The following is a 17,204-nucleotide window of genomic DNA, read 5'->3' on the forward strand; positions in this document are numbered from 1 at the left end:
CTGGAGTCCCAAAGCCTTAGAAATGGCTTTGTGATTGAATTTAACTCAGCTTTAAAAAATAATTGGTTAATCGGTTGATTTATTAAGGGGGGGCAATTCCTTTTTCACATAGGGTCAGGTAGGGTTGATAGCTTTTTTCCCTTAACCCTAGAACACTAACGTGATTTAAAGTCACACCATCACTAACGTCGGGTGTATTTCACCCGATGCAATATACCCCATAAAACATACTTCTCATCAAAATATCTTAAAGTACAACAATACATGGCAAATTAAGGTACTCTTCTTTTGTTTTTAAATGTGAAATATCACAAAAAACACAAAAAAGTTTATTATGGGGGACACTATAAAAAATATGTCAAATTCGGGAAAAATGAGGTAATCGTTATTAAAAAAAATCCCCCCCCCCCCCAAAAAAAAAAACAGGAGCTCCCAACTTCTCCTTCGGTCCACCCATTCATGGGACTTGTGTGGTGAAAAAAAAAAAAAGTCACCACAATACCATTGTAACTACCCCGAAGATATTTTACCCTCTATCACTAACGTCGGGTGAAAATCACCTGAACACGTAGCCGGTAGAAAAAACTATGAATGGGAGCAGGGAAACAAACCTACATTCAATGACGTCAGTGAGCATCCTGAAGGTACCCAAGGACCCGCCCACCTCACACAGCAGCAAGACAATGAAAATCACGTGAATTCAATTGTCCGGGTGAAAATCACCCGACGTTAGTGTTCTAGGGTTAATAAAGAAACTCATAATTTAAAAACTGCATTTTGTATTTACTCTGGTTATCTTTGTCAAATATTACAATTTTGATGTTGAATTTTGAATTAAATGTTTGATGATCTGAAACATTAAAGTGTGACAAATATGCAAAAAAAGAAGAAATCAGGAAGGGGGCAAATACTTTTTCACAGCACTGTATATATACAATTATACATATATACAGTATATATGTATAATAATCAATCAATCAGTTTAATACATGTCCCAGAAGGGCACTTTGGTTAACATCAGGCAGTAGTGGTTATTACAACATCATTACTAGTTTGAGAGTAGTAATAAAGGCACACTTCAGAATTATAGTAACATTATTACTAGTTTGAAAAGTAATAAAGGCACACTTCAATATTATACAATACATATCCATTTGTTGCAATATGTACAGATTCCAAAAGACCATCTGCTCCCTTCTGCCGAGTCGCCGCGTGCGCAGCGCCCCGTTGCAAACTAGCTCGTCAACAAACGCAAGTGGCTCGCTGTCAATACAGCGCCAGATGGATGTATCTGAGGAAAAGGGGGGGGGGGATGCAAGAAAGCTATAAGGTCTAACATGGCGGGGGGTTTGGGTGGGGGGAAGAGGATCGTGGATGGGGTGGGATGTGCGTGTGTGTTTGTGAGTGTGTATATGTGGGCCCGAAATGTCCAAAATGTCTGTGTGTGTGCAATATGCCTGGAATTCCTTTCAGGGTCACGGCAGTCTCTGCACAGTTGTAGAGCGCGATAACACAGCAAGTTGCTATGGAGACAGCCTCGTGATGTACAGACCAAAAAGTCAACAACAGGTGTCCATGGGATGCGGGGGAGGGGTGAGGGTATGGTGAGCGCTGTTGCAGACGAAAATGTCAGGGGAAAGAATTGCTGCAGTATCCTTGGCGTCCTTGGCAGGTGGGGGAATCCAGATTAGAATATAAATGTTTTGGTTACGGGGGGTGCAAAGCTGCACCAACTCCTCAAGTCTCTGGATTCTCAACTTAGTCCATTTCTCTTATTCAGATCAGTGAAAATTTCCATGATATAATCCACGATATAATCCATTTTTCACAGTTCAAACTCACTGACCGCCCATCTCAATGACGTCACAGCCTAGGGTCAATCGCTGTTGTCTTCCCGTACCCCGCGGCGAAAGATCCGTCTGGGCAGAGGGGGGTGGGGGTTCCCCGGACAAAAATACCAAAAATAAATTATAATCAGTATTTAAAGGCCCATTCCGTCAATTGTCACTGTTACTGACGCCAGTGGCCGTTAGAGTAACTGCAGGCAGCAGTGAACGAGCTGACGCGCGGGCACCATACTCGCACGCGCACAAGCACAGCAGAGCTGTTGGTTGCTTTGTAACGTTAACTCATAAAAGTCACTTGAAAACGGCAACCTGGACAATTTATCGGTCAGATCAGCCTCGAAATGCCCAGGAAGGATTCTGGATGAATTAGGGGACGTTATTGTGACATGTTTGGTCGTGTTTTGGCTTGCGTTGGCTGCGGGGAAGTGGATACTCACGTTAGCACAAGCCAAGAAATAGCCTGCTCCCCGGTACCGTGTAATGCCTGGAGTTTACCAAACTGAACAATCAAACAATGTACCGTAAGCATAACAGACAGTAGGCTAACGTTAGGCATATTTCCGACTGTTAGATTAATTATCAACACAAGACAGTAACGTTATTAGTGGGGCTGGTGGTAATTTCCGCGTATAGCATCAAGCTAACGTTATGGTTATAATAGGCAGACTCACCACCGCAGCTAACTGCAGTCAAACAATGTTCCATGACCATAAGCATAACGGTAGTAACATTAGGGTTGCATTACTTCACACAAGACGGTAATGTTAGCAGAGTTTCTGACCAGGTGGTCAGATACTTGTACTATGGAGTGACAATAAAAATCTTGAATCTTGAAAATCCATTAGCAAGCAGCTAACGTTATCTGGTCAAAACCACATTACAGCTACAAGCAGCAAGTTCCCTTCATGAACTGAAAACACAGTCCTGACTCTAGTTTCCCCCCGATGTCGGTCACATTGCTGCTGTCTGGCCAGACGGGCTTCATTAGATAAATATATATTTATTTAGTGTGGACTTTTTCTGGAGTCTGTGTTGTTGTTTCCTTTTGCTAGCAGCTAGCGACGAATGTAACGTTAGCCATTTCCTGTTAGCCGTCTAGGACAAGAGGCAGGCTCGTGAACGCGCTGACATCACATCCTCTAGCTGTGGCGGGAAATGCTAACCCCTTCGAAACTGCGGTATTTCCATGTATCTTCTGAACGGCTGATCGGAGAGAAACGCCCCTGGTCGCCATTTTTAAGTTACGTCAAGGCGCATACACTCATTGCCAATAAAAAACACTTTGTGCACATTTATTTCTCGCCAGAACCGACGGAATGGGCCTTTAAATGACTAGGTGGGAAAATTTGGCATTAGATGAAGATCAAAATAGGTCCCAGTTCAAAACTTGTATAAAGCCAGGCCTGTCATTTGTTGTTGTTTGCATGGCTTCAACTTCCTGAAATTACTCAACTAGGCTCAATTCTGGGTCGCAGGTTCACTTACAGTTCAGTAAATTTAATTGAATGTGAAAGTAGCAACTACAATATTTTGGCATTTTTTTCCTTTATTTGATATGACAGTAGGCAGACAGGAAAGGTGGAAGGGACCATGGGTCGGATTCAAACACGGGTCAGCTGCACAAATGACTAAGCCTTTGCGGTTGCGCTCTACCAGGTGAGCCACCGGGATGCTCTGACAATTTACTGGAAAATGTCATGGATCTGTTCTCAATTATGTCTTAGCAGGTGGTTGTTGTACGGTTTATGACCCTCGCATGGCAATTTTTTCAATATATGAATTTCTAAGAAAAATTATAGTACAAATACAGGATAGGCCTAAATAAGATTAGTTTACAAAATAGTCCTAACGGACCGCCCTCAGAGAGTCCTGATGAACGGACTGTACTCAGATGAACTTGTCTTAAACACTGGGGCACCCCAAGGTTGTGTACTGTCCGCACTGCTGTTCTCAATTTATGTAAACATGATGTGTGTAAATAACTGTAACCTGAAGCTGCTTAAATACGCAGACGATATGGCCCTTGTTGGTCTTCTTAGGGAAGATGATGCCATCTATGAAGAGGCATACCTCAAGCAGGCCACTGCACTGCAGGACTGGTGCCGAGCATGCAAACTAGAAATTAACGTGTCCAAAACAAAGGAACTCATTATGCAAACAAAACCAGGGGAAAGTAACATGGTCCCTATCATGCTCAGTAACCAGCCTGTGGAAAAGGTCAAACAGTTCAAGTATCTGGGGACAATCTTTGACCAGACTTTGACCTTTAATGAGAACACAGACTATATATATAAGAAAGCCAATCAGCGTCTGTTTTTAATCAGGAAGCTGAGGAGTTTTGGTGTCAGCCAACACATTCTCCAAACGGCATACAGCAGTCTGGTCGAATCAGTCCTGTCTTTTAATATGACCGCCTGGTACGGCAACCTGAACGTAAAGAGCAAAAACAAACTTTCTAGAATAGTTAAAATAGCAAGTAAAATTGTTGGCAAAACACAAAAACAGCTTTCCAACATTTTTGAAAAGGCTGTTATCAGGAAAGGAAGGAAGATCAGTGGTGATGCCTCGCACCCACTGAACTCTGCATTCCAGCTGCTTCCATCCGGTCGTCGATTCAGGGTCCCAAGGGCCAACCGGAACATTTACAAAAACTCATTTATCCCCTGTGCCATACGGTCATTAAATAAATGAACTGTCCTGTGTGCTGTCACTGCTGCGCTATGTAATATTTTAGATAGGTAGGTATATGACTGGTATTTTAGATAGTTAGGAATTAGGAAGCCATTTTAGTTAGGTATTGTATTTGTAATATTTTAGGTAGGTAGGTATATGACTGGTATTTTAGATAGGTAGGAAGCCATTTTTAGTTAGGTGTTTGTATTTGGAATCATATGTTTATTTGCACTATCTGTCTTAACTTGTACATGTGTGTTTTATGTTCTATGTCTTTATGTTTTATGGTGTGCTGACTGTGCACAATGTATCTTGATGGGAAGAGAAGCCAAAGAAAAATTTCCACCATGGTGGACAATAAAGTATCAAATCAAATCAAATCAAATCAAATGCATGCAAAAAAATGCCTTTCAACAACGTGATTCCCCACAAATAAAGTTCAATCAACGCTGTGCTAAATGATGCCCAAGTTTTCATAGATGACGTCAGAGAGGGATTGGTCTGTGGCTGTGGTGGTACTGATGCTGACTGAGGAAGAGGAGGCAAAGGAGGAAGGGATGGTGTCAGAAGATGGAACATAGGAGGTGGATGAAGCAGGGGATGAAGAGGCAGAGCAGGCCATGTTCTTAGAGGGATAGGAGGAGGTGGAAGAGCTGATGGGAGGTGTTGTTTTGCAGACTTGCGCGTAAAGGTGGGCAAACGGGTCTGTCTTGCTATCATTCTCACCAGACACTCTCTCCAACCCGCTCACAGGCTTGGTATAAATAGGTTCATCATTTTTATTTGGGACTGAGCTGATTTTGTCATACACCTCAGAGTAGATGGGATCTGTTACAGTGGTAGAGGAGGGGGGGTTGATTGGAAGATAACTAGCGGGGTCCACGTACACAGCGGTGGTCACTCCAGGGTCCACGTACACATCGGTGGTCACTCCAGGTTTAGGTACGGAGTGGATCAAATCGACTGGGTCGGCATATACAGCTTGTGACTGGCCACTGGGCTGACTGGCAGAGGGGCTGTAATGTGTCGGTACCACTGGGAGAGCCAGGAGGGAGACAGGAGCTTTGGAAGAGCACATTTCCACAAGCTGAGTGTACACACATTCACCCAATGATAAGGAGCCAATCGAATCAGCTGGCAGGGCATACACACTCTCCTCAGAGCTGGTCAATTTCTTGAATTCTTCTTTCGGTTCATTTGCCAGAATGGCCATCATAGTTGTCATGTCAGGTATTTTGGGCAGAGGGGAATGAGGAAGTCGGTTGGTCAACATAACCTTCTCGGCCTCTTGGTATTGGTTGGCTGAAGAAGTGACAGCTGAAGCCTTCTGTTGTTTGATGGCATTCTCAATGAGAGAGAAGATCTGATTTGCTTGCCCTGTCTCAAAAGTGAATGTCCCAGGCCCAGAGTCGCAGCGTCGACCCGCTTCAATGGATAAGGTCATCTAGTGATGAGAAAACCCAGAGACACAAAAAAGAACTATTTAATGTATAGCTTGTAATGAATAACAAACAATAGGCCCTTTTTGCAACATTTTCATTGTTTTAAGGTGGTAAAGCAGGTGTAACCAATGACATTAATGAAGGCCCTGACACTGGAACACCTAAATGGAATGGAACCATTACTGGTATTGGATATACCTGCTTAACTTACTGCTTTACCACCTCAAAACAGTTGCTGTGAAAAGGGTATATTGGGATTCCAAAGACACATATCCTGAAACTAATTTGGTGGGTCGACTTCCTGTGGTACTGTATCTTTTTACATCTCCCTATAGAGAGGCAAAGTGACCGCCTACTTCCTGCTTCAGCACTGTACCAGAGATTTTCATCTGCCATTTATTTTCCCATGGACATTTAATAAAATGCTTATAAAAATAGTTTTACTTCGTCAAACCAAACGGTTCAGCTATATTTAGAATCGGGAGAGACCATAGCACATTTCTCTCCGACCAAAACTTAAAAAAACAACACAGAAAAATATTCTTTAAATCCGTGATTTTTTTTAACATTTTGGTCGGAGTGAAATGTTATGTGGTCTCTCCTGTTTCTAAATATAGCTGAGCCGTATCTATGGGAAAATAAATGGCGGATGAAAATGCTAAAGTGCTAAAGTGAAAGTGCTAAAGCAGGAAGTGACATTCCACTTTGGCTCTCTATGGCCCCTATCGTTGCATCAGCGCTGTTTCTAGGCCGAGCGCCTGGCGCTGCGCAAATCAGTGGGCGTGGACCAGCGCACTTGCTATCTTGGTATCGGCGCTACACTCAGCCTCAACCATTATAACCACGCCTTTTAAGCGTAAAATTATGCATAGTCCGCTCATTGGAGAATTGCAGTAAAGAGACACACGCTTGCCTTTTAAGCTCAAATTCCTGGACAAATCCGGTAAAACCAGACAAAGCCAAGCGCTCTGCCGCCCCCCCTCCCTTCATCCAGTCTGTCTATCTCCATATATAGGCTATTATTCCATATTGTTATGCTTCTCAAACCAATCTAACTGCAGTTTAAATACTGCAAGCATGTAAATACCCTACACTATAGCAAGATCAAAGTGAAAAGAATGTTCTAAATGCATCAGCTAGAAAAATATAGCCTATTAGATTGGTGAAAGTTTGTCCAGAAAGATATCATTTTCTCTCGCCTGCTGCAGGAAGGATGATGCACATACATACTGTATAGCCTACATTATGTAAAGTCATTGCATACATGTGTTTTTATTGTAAAACTAAATGTGAAGTAGGGCCAAGTTATTGGAGCGGACATCACAGTATAGCAGATGACAGTAGAAGCACGTTCCGAAGCGCGTTCCGCTGTCACTTATCTAAATCACGTTAAATCAACAAGGGGTATATATAGGCCCAGGAGGACATATATGTTTCACATAGGGTGGTGTTTTCATTTCGATGTTTTATTTGGTCCAATATTGAAATGTTCTACAATTGGAGGTTGTGTTACCATTACACATTATTTAGATCCTCCCTTAATATAGGTTTTTGGCTCATTTGGGTGCTATTTAGTAGCGAAATGGAGAAGCACAATGCATGCTGGGACATTCACATTGCAGTGAACTTACAACTTATTTTTTCTATGGGACGTGTTGTGTCTGTCTGAGCGAGGGAGTCAGAGAGAGAGAGTCGTATTGTGCCTGTCAGACTGATATGAGCAAGAGAGAGGGAGTGACACAGAGAAGGGTGACAGAGGGGAGCCAGAGGAGTGCTCCGCGCAACCGGCGCACTGAATAGGCCTGCTTTTCAAAAGCGCAAAGCGCTAAATTTACGCCAGGTCGGAAGATATCAGTAGGCCGGTATTTAGCGCCGACACGCCTAGTCTCGCCCATTCTGGGACTGCGCCACGCCCATTCGGCCTAAAGCGCATTTGGCAGCGTAAAGCCATGTTGATATCTTCCCGAGGCAGGCGCAAGGCATGTTTTTTTGCGTTTAAGGCCCGTTTTAGCGCCGAAGGCCTGTGGGAGAATAGGGGCCTATATCTATTGCATCCTGGTCGCCAAAATAAAATGCTGGCACTATGTTTCTGCAATCAATGGATGCATCTATCAGCTATGCCATTTTACGTGTGATCAGGCTGAAACTTTCAGGAAGTGTAAAGAGCAACCATGCGGGTGAGCTGACGAAGCCGTAACTTGAATTGACTTACTGAGATTTATTCAGTGAACAACGCGTTTCGCGGGTATGCGTCATCAGGTTCACTCACTTCATATATATATATATATATATATATATATATATGCGCAACTGTGCATGTGTGTGTGTGGGTGAGTGGCACATCCAGGGTGGGAATGTGGGTGGATGCTAAATGTGTGTGGGGATGATGTCACATGTCATGTCATGATAACTGTCATGATAAATTTTATGTTATAGTAGATGTGTTGATGCCCATGGTGATGGGCTGGTGTTTCTGTTTGTATCACTGCTACTGTTATCTGTATGCTGCAGCTTGAGCTTGTCGTCCACAACAAGTTTCTCCTAAGGGAGACCAAATAAAATAATCAATCAATCAATCAATATATATATATACGCGGCCATAACAAAATTATTTTTTCATTGCGTTAATCACATGCCGCTATTTTGTCCCTTCGACGGACCCGTACTTGTAGTCAAGCCGGTCGCAGCGGTTTCCCATCTCCTGTATGTTTCAGACATGGAAAAGAAAGATGGCAACACGCTTCTAAATGGCTCGTTTTACTTAAAAAAACTCCCAGATGGCACGTTTGCTTTAACCATTCAACATACAGAAGAACGACACTATGCAGAAACATGTGCCCAGCAAGTAGCAGAGCAATGGGACATTGCAAGGAAGGTGATGACAATCGGTACAGACAGTGCACGGAATATGATAGCAGCAGCAAAAATCATGCCATACCAACACATAGTATACAGAGGACGATTACAACGTCAATCCGTGACAGTGGTTTTGAGAATGTATTGGCAAAATGCCGCAAACTGGTTGGACATTTCAAGCATAGTCCAGCAAATGCAGGAGAACTGCAACGAGAATAAGCAGAGAGAAGACAAGAGCCTGAGCATCTAATCCAAGATGTGTCCACCAGATGGAACTCCACTCTGAGCATGATCACTCATGGGGGGGGGGCACGGTGGCTCAGTGGTAGAGCTGTCGCCTCACAGTCAGAAGGTCCTGAGTTCGATTCTCGCCTGGGACACTGTGGGCGCTGTGGTTGTGTTCCCCCCCATATCTTCAGTGCCTACTGCCCAGGTGGGGTATCTCGTCGTAAGGGCTTTTCTCTCTGTGTGGAGTTTGCATGTTCTCCCCGTGCTCCCCCAGGGGGTTCCTCCGTATATAACCCCCCCACTAAAAACATGCAGAAGATCAGATCGTCATCATCATCCGACCAGTGACGACAACACCCGAAGTTGGTCCCCGGGCGCTGTACGAGAAAGCGACCACTGCTCCTGGCCTGCCCCCCGGAGGAAAGGACATGCCTGGATGGGTTAAATGCAGAGGACACTTTTCACCGGCCACCGTCAGCATGAGTGTGTTGTGGCCGCATGCATGTGTTGTGGTGTTCGTGTGACAATAAAAGACGGGGCTTGTCCCGTTACGAGATCACTCGGCTGCTAAAAAACAAAGATGCCATCAGAGCTACACTTGGGGCCCTATTCTCCCACAGGAGGCCTTAGGCGCAAAAACTGGCCTTAAACGCAAAAAAACGTGCCTTGCGCCTGCCTCGGGAAGATATCAACATGGCTTTAGGCCCTGAAATGCGCTTTACACCAAACAGGCGTGGCGCAGTGCCAAAATAGGCCAGAATGGGCGTTTCGGCCTTAAATACTGGCCTAACGATATATTCCGCCCTGGCGTTAATTTAGCGCTTAGCGCTTTTCAAAACCAGGCCTATTCAGTGTGCCGGTTGCGCGGAGCTCTCCTCTGCCATCTAACTCTCTGTCCCCCCTCTCTCTGTGTCACTCCCTCTCTCTTGCTCATCAGACAGGCACAATACGACTGCTGGAAAAAAAGTTTGCCGGTTCTCTCTCTCTCTCACTCACTCGCGCATCAGACAGCAGACAGGCACAAAGCCACACATGTGAAATCTCCCAGTATGCATTGGGCTAATACATTTCGATAATAAGTAGCATCCAAATTAGCCTAAATAGATAGAAAGGTAGCTAGAAATAATGTGTAATGTTAACACAACATGCAATTGTGGAACATTTCAATATTGGACAAAATAAAATCGCGAAATCAAAACACAACCCTATGTGAAACATATATGTCATCCTTGGGCTATATATATCCCTTGCAGATTTAACGTGATTTAGATGTGACAGCGTAACGCGGTTCTAGTGTCATGTCCTATACTGTGATGTCCGCTCCAATAAATTGGCCCTACTTCACATTTAGTTTTACAATAAAAACACATTTCTGCAATGACTTTACATAATGTAGGCTATATTTATGTGCATCATCCTACCTGTGCAGCAGGGGAGAGAAAACAATATCATTCTGGACAAACTTTCACCAATCTAATCTCATCATGACATAGGGATAGGCTATTTTTTTCTAGCTAATGCGTTTAGAACATTCTTTTCACTTTGATCTTAAACGGGACAGCTTGGCTAGTTGGTGGTCTACGGTCAACGGTGTCAAAAGCCCTTTTAATATATCAAGGAAGACAGCTCCACACATCCATTTTTATCCAGAAGACACTTTGCTTTCTCAATAAACATACTGTATTTATAGCCGACTCCGTGGAGTGGTGAGCGCGGAAGCCAAACTGCATTGGATGCAGCGCGGTGGGGCTGTTGTTGAGATGTTCAATTAGTTGCTTAACCACCAATTTGTTTTATTATGTTGGAGATTACAGGGAGGATGCTGATTGGTCTGTAGATCTTAACATCTGATTTATGGATAGCTTTAGGTGTCTGATAGGGCAGGTCAGAGACTTTGTATGAGTTTTTAGAAAGTTTGTGTCAAGACCGTAGTCATCCTTTGCTTGAGATTTGTTAAGAGAACAGATAATTTTTGCAACCTCTGTTTCAGTTATTTCATTTATAGTGAAAACAGGCTGAGTACCAACAATGGTAGACATGGGCTGGATACAATCGATGGTAGACACAGTCGAATGCGATGTGGTGAAGAGTAGTGTAATATCTTTAACTGAATTTATGAAGAAATAATTAAATTCAGCTGCCACTGTGGCAGGATTTTTCACCTTAGTTCTAGGTCTTTATCCCGTTGAAACTGTCGGCCAGATAGTTTGTTAATCTCGTGCCTTTTTTTTAATTACCTTTGGTGTTCACAATTATATTTATAAAGAAATCTGCTCCTTCCGTAATGCTTAAATTACCTTATTTCTAGCTGAAGTGAAGTTTTGATGATCTATAATGAGACCAGATTCCAGTGATGTCTTGAGCAGTTGGTCTCTACATTTCATTAGCTGAAAGCAGTTGTTATTGACCCAAGGGAGGGAAATGGGGTTCCTTTTCCTAGGGCTCCCTCTCCAGGAGAAGGACTGCAGGACATCTTTGATTTTTTGATGAAAGAAGTTGGCGCATAGATTACAATTGTCACAGGTAATTAAGTTGTCCCATGCAGTTTAGCTCCTTAATGGCTTTTTCGAGTTCGGGTTGTTGGCTCTTTGGGATAAAGTTAGAATTTGCTGAGCTGTCAAATTAATGAGTATGTGAGCTACGGAGGCATTGTTTACTAAGTCTTTGGGAAAACAGTATCATGTTGTGGTCTGAGAGGCGAATCAGGAGGTTGTAGATCTTGGTGATTCTGACCGGGATATTTGAGAAGAGTAGATCAATTTTGGTTTTTGAACGATGTGTTAATCTGGTTGGCTGTTCAATAAGCTGAGTTAAGTTAAAGCTGTCAAGCTGTCTGTGATTAGTTTAATATTTATTCTGTCTTTCTTGTGATCCCAATTTATATTAAAATCTCCCACGATGACAATTTCTTTTTTGGAATCACAGCAGTTTAACAGTTTTTTATTGATTATAAAAATCTATCTTGGCTGCAGGCTGACCATAGAGGCACAACAGTTAGTTAACGCAAATGTTTCCATTTCGGTAGGCAGCTAGCAGACATTGCTATCGCCGTTAGCTAGCGGCTAACTATAACTGTTAGAGAATGGAATTTGACCACTCCTCATCCGCAATATGATAATTATAACAGCTTATATAAACCAAATGAATTAAACCATGAGTCCAGGAAGTGTCTGATAAAAGTATATTTAAAACCATAACATTCTCCTATAAACTGCATTTATAGAAGAGACTGAATCTCAATGTACCATCTGATCAATGTACAGAGTCCAAATATTCAGTAAAGACTGACAGTTTGACATATGCTTTATAGGCAAAGGAAGGCAGAGAGAAATAGAGAGAGGAGGGGGGGGGGATAAATGTGTGTGCGTCGTGCAGTCTGACCTGACTTGGAGCCTACAGGGCTCCTGTCTGTATCAGCAAATGTTCCTGTCTCATGGCCATTATCATGCTGAGCCCTCTTAAAGGGATAGTTCTGTTTGTTTGAAGTTGGGTCCTATGAGGTACTCTCATACAGTCAGTGCACTGGGTAAAGCACTCTGGACGCATCGTACACCGAGATAGGAGAACTGCACTCCAGCTGCAACAGGCAGAGAGAGCTGTCTGCTGAGTGAGAAGGGGGCCATGAGCAAAAACAGAAAAAACAACAGAAAAAATACATTAAATGCTTCCATACTGCTCACCTGGCATAATGCAAGTCTCCACAAGCCCTGAGATGCTAAGTTGACTTGAAAATATGTAATTTACACCCTGTTTTTAGCTGAAATCGTCACTGGAGCTAGCAGCTGAAATTACAACAACTAGGGTACAACCTTGCTATAGTGACGATTTTAGCTAAAAACAGGGTGTAAATTACATATTTTCAAGTCAACTTAGCATCTCAGGGCTTGTGGAGACTTGCATTATGCCAGGTGAGCAGTATGGAAGCACTTTATGTATTATTTCTGTTGTTTTCTACGTTTTTGCTCATGGCCCCCTTCACACTCAGCAGACAGCGCTCTGTGCCTGTTGCAGCTGGAGTGCAGTTCTCCTATCTCGGTGCGCGATGCGTCCAGAGTGCTTTACCCAGTGCACTGACTGTATGAGAGTACCTCATAGGACCCAACTTCAAACAAACAGAACTATCCCTTTAAGGCCAGAGCAAAGGGGAGAAATCTCCTGCTTGATAAGCTAGTTATGTGTCTCTGCATAGTGCAAATATGCATTTGTGAGATGTCTTATGACTAATGACTCATAGCATTAATTATGTGTATGCAATTATAGCGTATAGCTTATTGATTAGGAAATGCCCATGGAACTTATATTTTCTCCAACAATAACTGTGTGTGTGCGTATATATATATATAGCAATATATATATATATATATATATATATATATATATATATATATATATATATATATATATATATATATATATATATATATATATATACAGACACAACAGATATATATATTGCTATATATATATACTGTTTATATACGCACACACACACAGTTATTGTTGGAGAAAATATAAGTTCCATGGGCATTTCCTAATCAATAAGCTATAAGCTATAATTGCATACACATAATTAATGCTATGAGTCATTAGTCATAAGACATCTCACAAATGCATATTTGCACAATGCAGAGACACATAACTAGCTTATCAAGCAGGAGATTTCTCCCCTTTGCTCTGGCCTTAAGAGGGCTCAGCATGACAATGGCCATGAAACAGGAACATTTGCTGATACAGACAGGAGCCCTGTAGGCTCCAAGTCAGGTCAGACTGCACGACGCACACACATTTACCCCCACCACCCTCCTCTCTCTGTTTCTCTCTGCCTTCATTTGCCTATAAAGCATATGTCAAACTGTCAGGCTTTACTGAATATTTGGACTCTGTACATTGATCAGATGGTACATTGAGATTCAGTCTCTTCTATAAATGCAGTTTATAGGATAATGTTATGGTTTTAAATATACTTTTATCAGACACTTCCTGGACTCATGGTTTCATTCATTTGGTTTATATAAGCTGTTATAATTATCATATTGTGGATGAGGAGTGGTCAAATTCCATTCTCTAACAGTTATAGTTAGCCGCTAGCTAACGGCGATAGCAATGTCCGCTAGCTGCCTAGCGAAATGGAAACATTCGCGTTAACTAACGTTAGCACCAGCATTAGCCAAAGTTAGGTAGCTAGCTGTTGTTACATTCAAAAAGAAGCACAACGTGAGACAAACTGTGGACTATGATCAAATCTATTTAGCAACATGTGTCAACTCTGTACTTGTAGGAAGTAACGAACCATAACAACCCTCCCACAGCAGCCTATAGGCCAGGGATACTCAACTTGCTTTGCCCAAGGGCCACTTTCGTGAAATGATAAGGCCAGGGGCCAGTTAATAAACAAACAATATACATTTGTCTGTAGCGGATTGTAGGTTTTTGGGGTGTCAGCCGGAGTTTAGTCTGACAATGTTGTGTCCTACGGTGTTGGGCGAAGCAGGTGTGTTATAATGGTGTGGTATAATGAGCATATACCACGGCCTGTCGTGATCTGTTGCTTATATACTGTATAAATAAATAAATGAATGAATGAATATATATATATAGTCTCCTAGGAAAATAGTCCTACAATCTCCATGTAGTTTTAAAAATATGTTTTACCTTATCTTTTCCATATCGTCTCAGCAGTCTATATGGCCATCCCTTAATGTTCCTCCTCTGCGGATCTCTCAGCACCAGTGCCTCCTGCTGCACCTGCAGCCAGTATCCTCCCTGCAGGCCACAGCGTGCTGCTGCATCCGTCTGCTGGACCACCACCCAGAACTCACATGCTGCATGGAGACAAGATGGTGGGAGAATCTCGTGAGTCCCTAGTGTGTCATACTGCTAACACAATGGAAACAATGCTACAGTTGGCTAACAGTAATGGAATACAAATATACACAACAACCGACAGAGCAAAAGACTACACATGCACATGCAAGGTTTCTGCAGGTTTCAACAAGTTCAATTTGACTTTTTAAAGCCTGTGCAAACATGTGCAAACTTTTTACCTTAATATATAACATATCATTAAGGCCCCTACGTGTCGGCGCTAAATACCGGCCTACTGATATCTTCCGAGCTGGCGTACATTTAGCGCTTTGCGCCTTTGAAAAGCAGGCCTATTCAGTGTGCCAGTGTCAAGGAGTGCTCTTCTGCCTCTCCCCTGTCACCCTTCTCTGTCTCTCTCTGAAACCAGGCCTATTCAGTGCGCCAGTGCTCTTCTGCCTCTTCTCTGTCACCCTTCTCTCTCTCTCTCTGACTCCCTCGCTCAGACAGACACAACACATAGCAGCACCCAGCTTCCCATAGGAAATAGCAGTTGTAAGTTTACTGCCTGTGAATGTCCCAGCATGCAATTGGGTCCTCCATTTCGCTACTAAATAGCAACCAAATGAGCCGAAATAGATATAAAAGGTAGATCTAAAATAATGTGTAATGGTAAGACAACCTGCAATTGTAGAACATTTCAATATTGGACCAAATAAAACATCGAAATGAAACACCACCCTATGTGAAACATATATGTCCTCTTGAGCCTATATATATCCCTTGTGGATTTAACGTGATTTAGATAAGTGACAGCGGAACGCGCTTCTGTCATGTGCTATACTGTGATGTCCGCTCCAATAACTTGGCCCTACTTCACATTTAGTTTTACAATAAAAACACATGTATGCAATGACTTTACATAATGTAGGGTATATTTATGTGCATCATTCTACCTGCAGCAGGGGAGAGAAAACGATATCGTTCTGGACAAACTTTCACCAATATAAAATGAATCTCATCATATAGGGATAGGCTATATTTTTCTATCCGATGCATTTAGAACATTCTTTTCACTTTGATCTTGCTATAGTGTAGCGTATTTACATGCTTGCAGTATTTAAACTGCAGTTAGATTGGTTTGAGAAGCATAATGATATGGAATAATAGCCTATAATGGAGACAGACAGACTGGATGAAGGGAGGGGGGGGGGCAGAGCGTTTGGCTTTCGTCTGGTTTTGCGGGACCACTGGAATTGGAGCTAAAAAGGCAAGCGTGCGATTCGTTTATTGCAGTTATCCAATGAGCATGACGGTGCATAATTTTACGCTTAAAAGGCGTGGTTGTAATGCTTTGGCTGCATGTAGCGCCAGCACGACGATATCAAGTGCGCTGGTCCACGCCCACTGATTTGCGCTGCGCCAGGCACTCGGCCTAGAAACAGCGCCGATGCAACGATAGGGGGCTAGATCTCTGTCATCTAAAGCTGTACTAGTAAATGAGCTAATATCAGATTAATAAATACATAATAATAATAATATAATCTATATGGTAATCCATCTAATATAAATAAATAATAAATGCATAATAATAATAAGAAGAAGAAGAAGAAGAAGAAGAATAAATATAGCCGCAAGCGGCGATGCGGGGTCCAAGCTTCTGGTGACTTGGGGGTTATATGTCAGATAATATAGACACTGAATTGCACATTTAGTCAGAGTTGATATGTGCACAAGTGTACCAAGTTTGCAGTAAGTAATATGTAGTAAGTAGCAGTGGTGGTGGTAAGCCAAATGGTGGCTGTCAAAGAGGCTTATTAAGCAATGGACTTTTTCTAGGCAAACTGTCATAATTTCAAATCCTAGCTTCCTGATAAGCTTAGATGTGTTAGCCATGAGTGGACAGCTTACTGAGGTGTTGCTTTTGTGGTGTTCCGAGTCCATTGGATGAAGATAGTGTGCTGCTTCTACTGTACACTTCTGATCATGGTTATAGATGTGCTCAGTGAGGATAGGATTAAACAAACTGTTCCTGAATGGTGATCTAAGTAATTGGTTGTCACAATGAAAAGCCAATGCTTTTGTAGTAGTGGTGGTAGTCATAAATCTGGTCTGCATAAGCACAAGGCCAGAATTTGAACCATTTGTCATGAAATTAATGTAAAATCCTAACTGTCACTAGATACTCCACATGGTACATTCATAGTGTCTCTGTATAGGTATAACAAGATTAATATTCAGGTTGTGTAAATCACCCTTTAAGTCAAACTGTTAGTGGCTTAATAGGTTATCAGTTAACAAGTTACTTGTCTGTTATTCAGATGTTTTAAAAGGGTAAGCTTGGGCACAGTGGACA

The 17,204-nt window shown here is 42.4% G+C and overlaps 1 protein-coding gene across 2 annotated transcripts in view; it reads right to left on the bottom strand.

Annotated features, from left to right (window-relative positions):
* Positions 1 to 566: 566 nt before the first annotated feature.
* Positions 567 to 17,204, bottom strand: part of dok1a (docking protein 1a) — a 68,187-nt gene continuing 51,549 nt past the window's right edge. For both annotated transcript variants that reach the window (XM_083636345.1, XM_083636344.1), the window contains exons 6-7: positions 14,699 to 14,868; positions 567 to 5,964 (exon numbers count right to left, since the gene is read on the bottom strand). In XM_083636345.1, the coding sequence (XP_083492471.1) occupies positions 4,975 to 5,964; positions 14,699 to 14,868 (1,160 nt within the window). In that variant the 3' untranslated portion in view covers positions 567 to 4,974. The remainder of the gene's footprint in view (positions 5,965 to 14,698; positions 14,869 to 17,204) is intronic.

Source organism: Poromitra crassiceps, assembly GCF_964638095.1.
Source record: "Poromitra crassiceps genome assembly, chromosome: 4".
In the NCBI taxonomy this organism is placed as follows: domain Eukaryota; kingdom Metazoa; phylum Chordata; class Actinopteri; order Beryciformes; family Melamphaidae; genus Poromitra; species Poromitra crassiceps.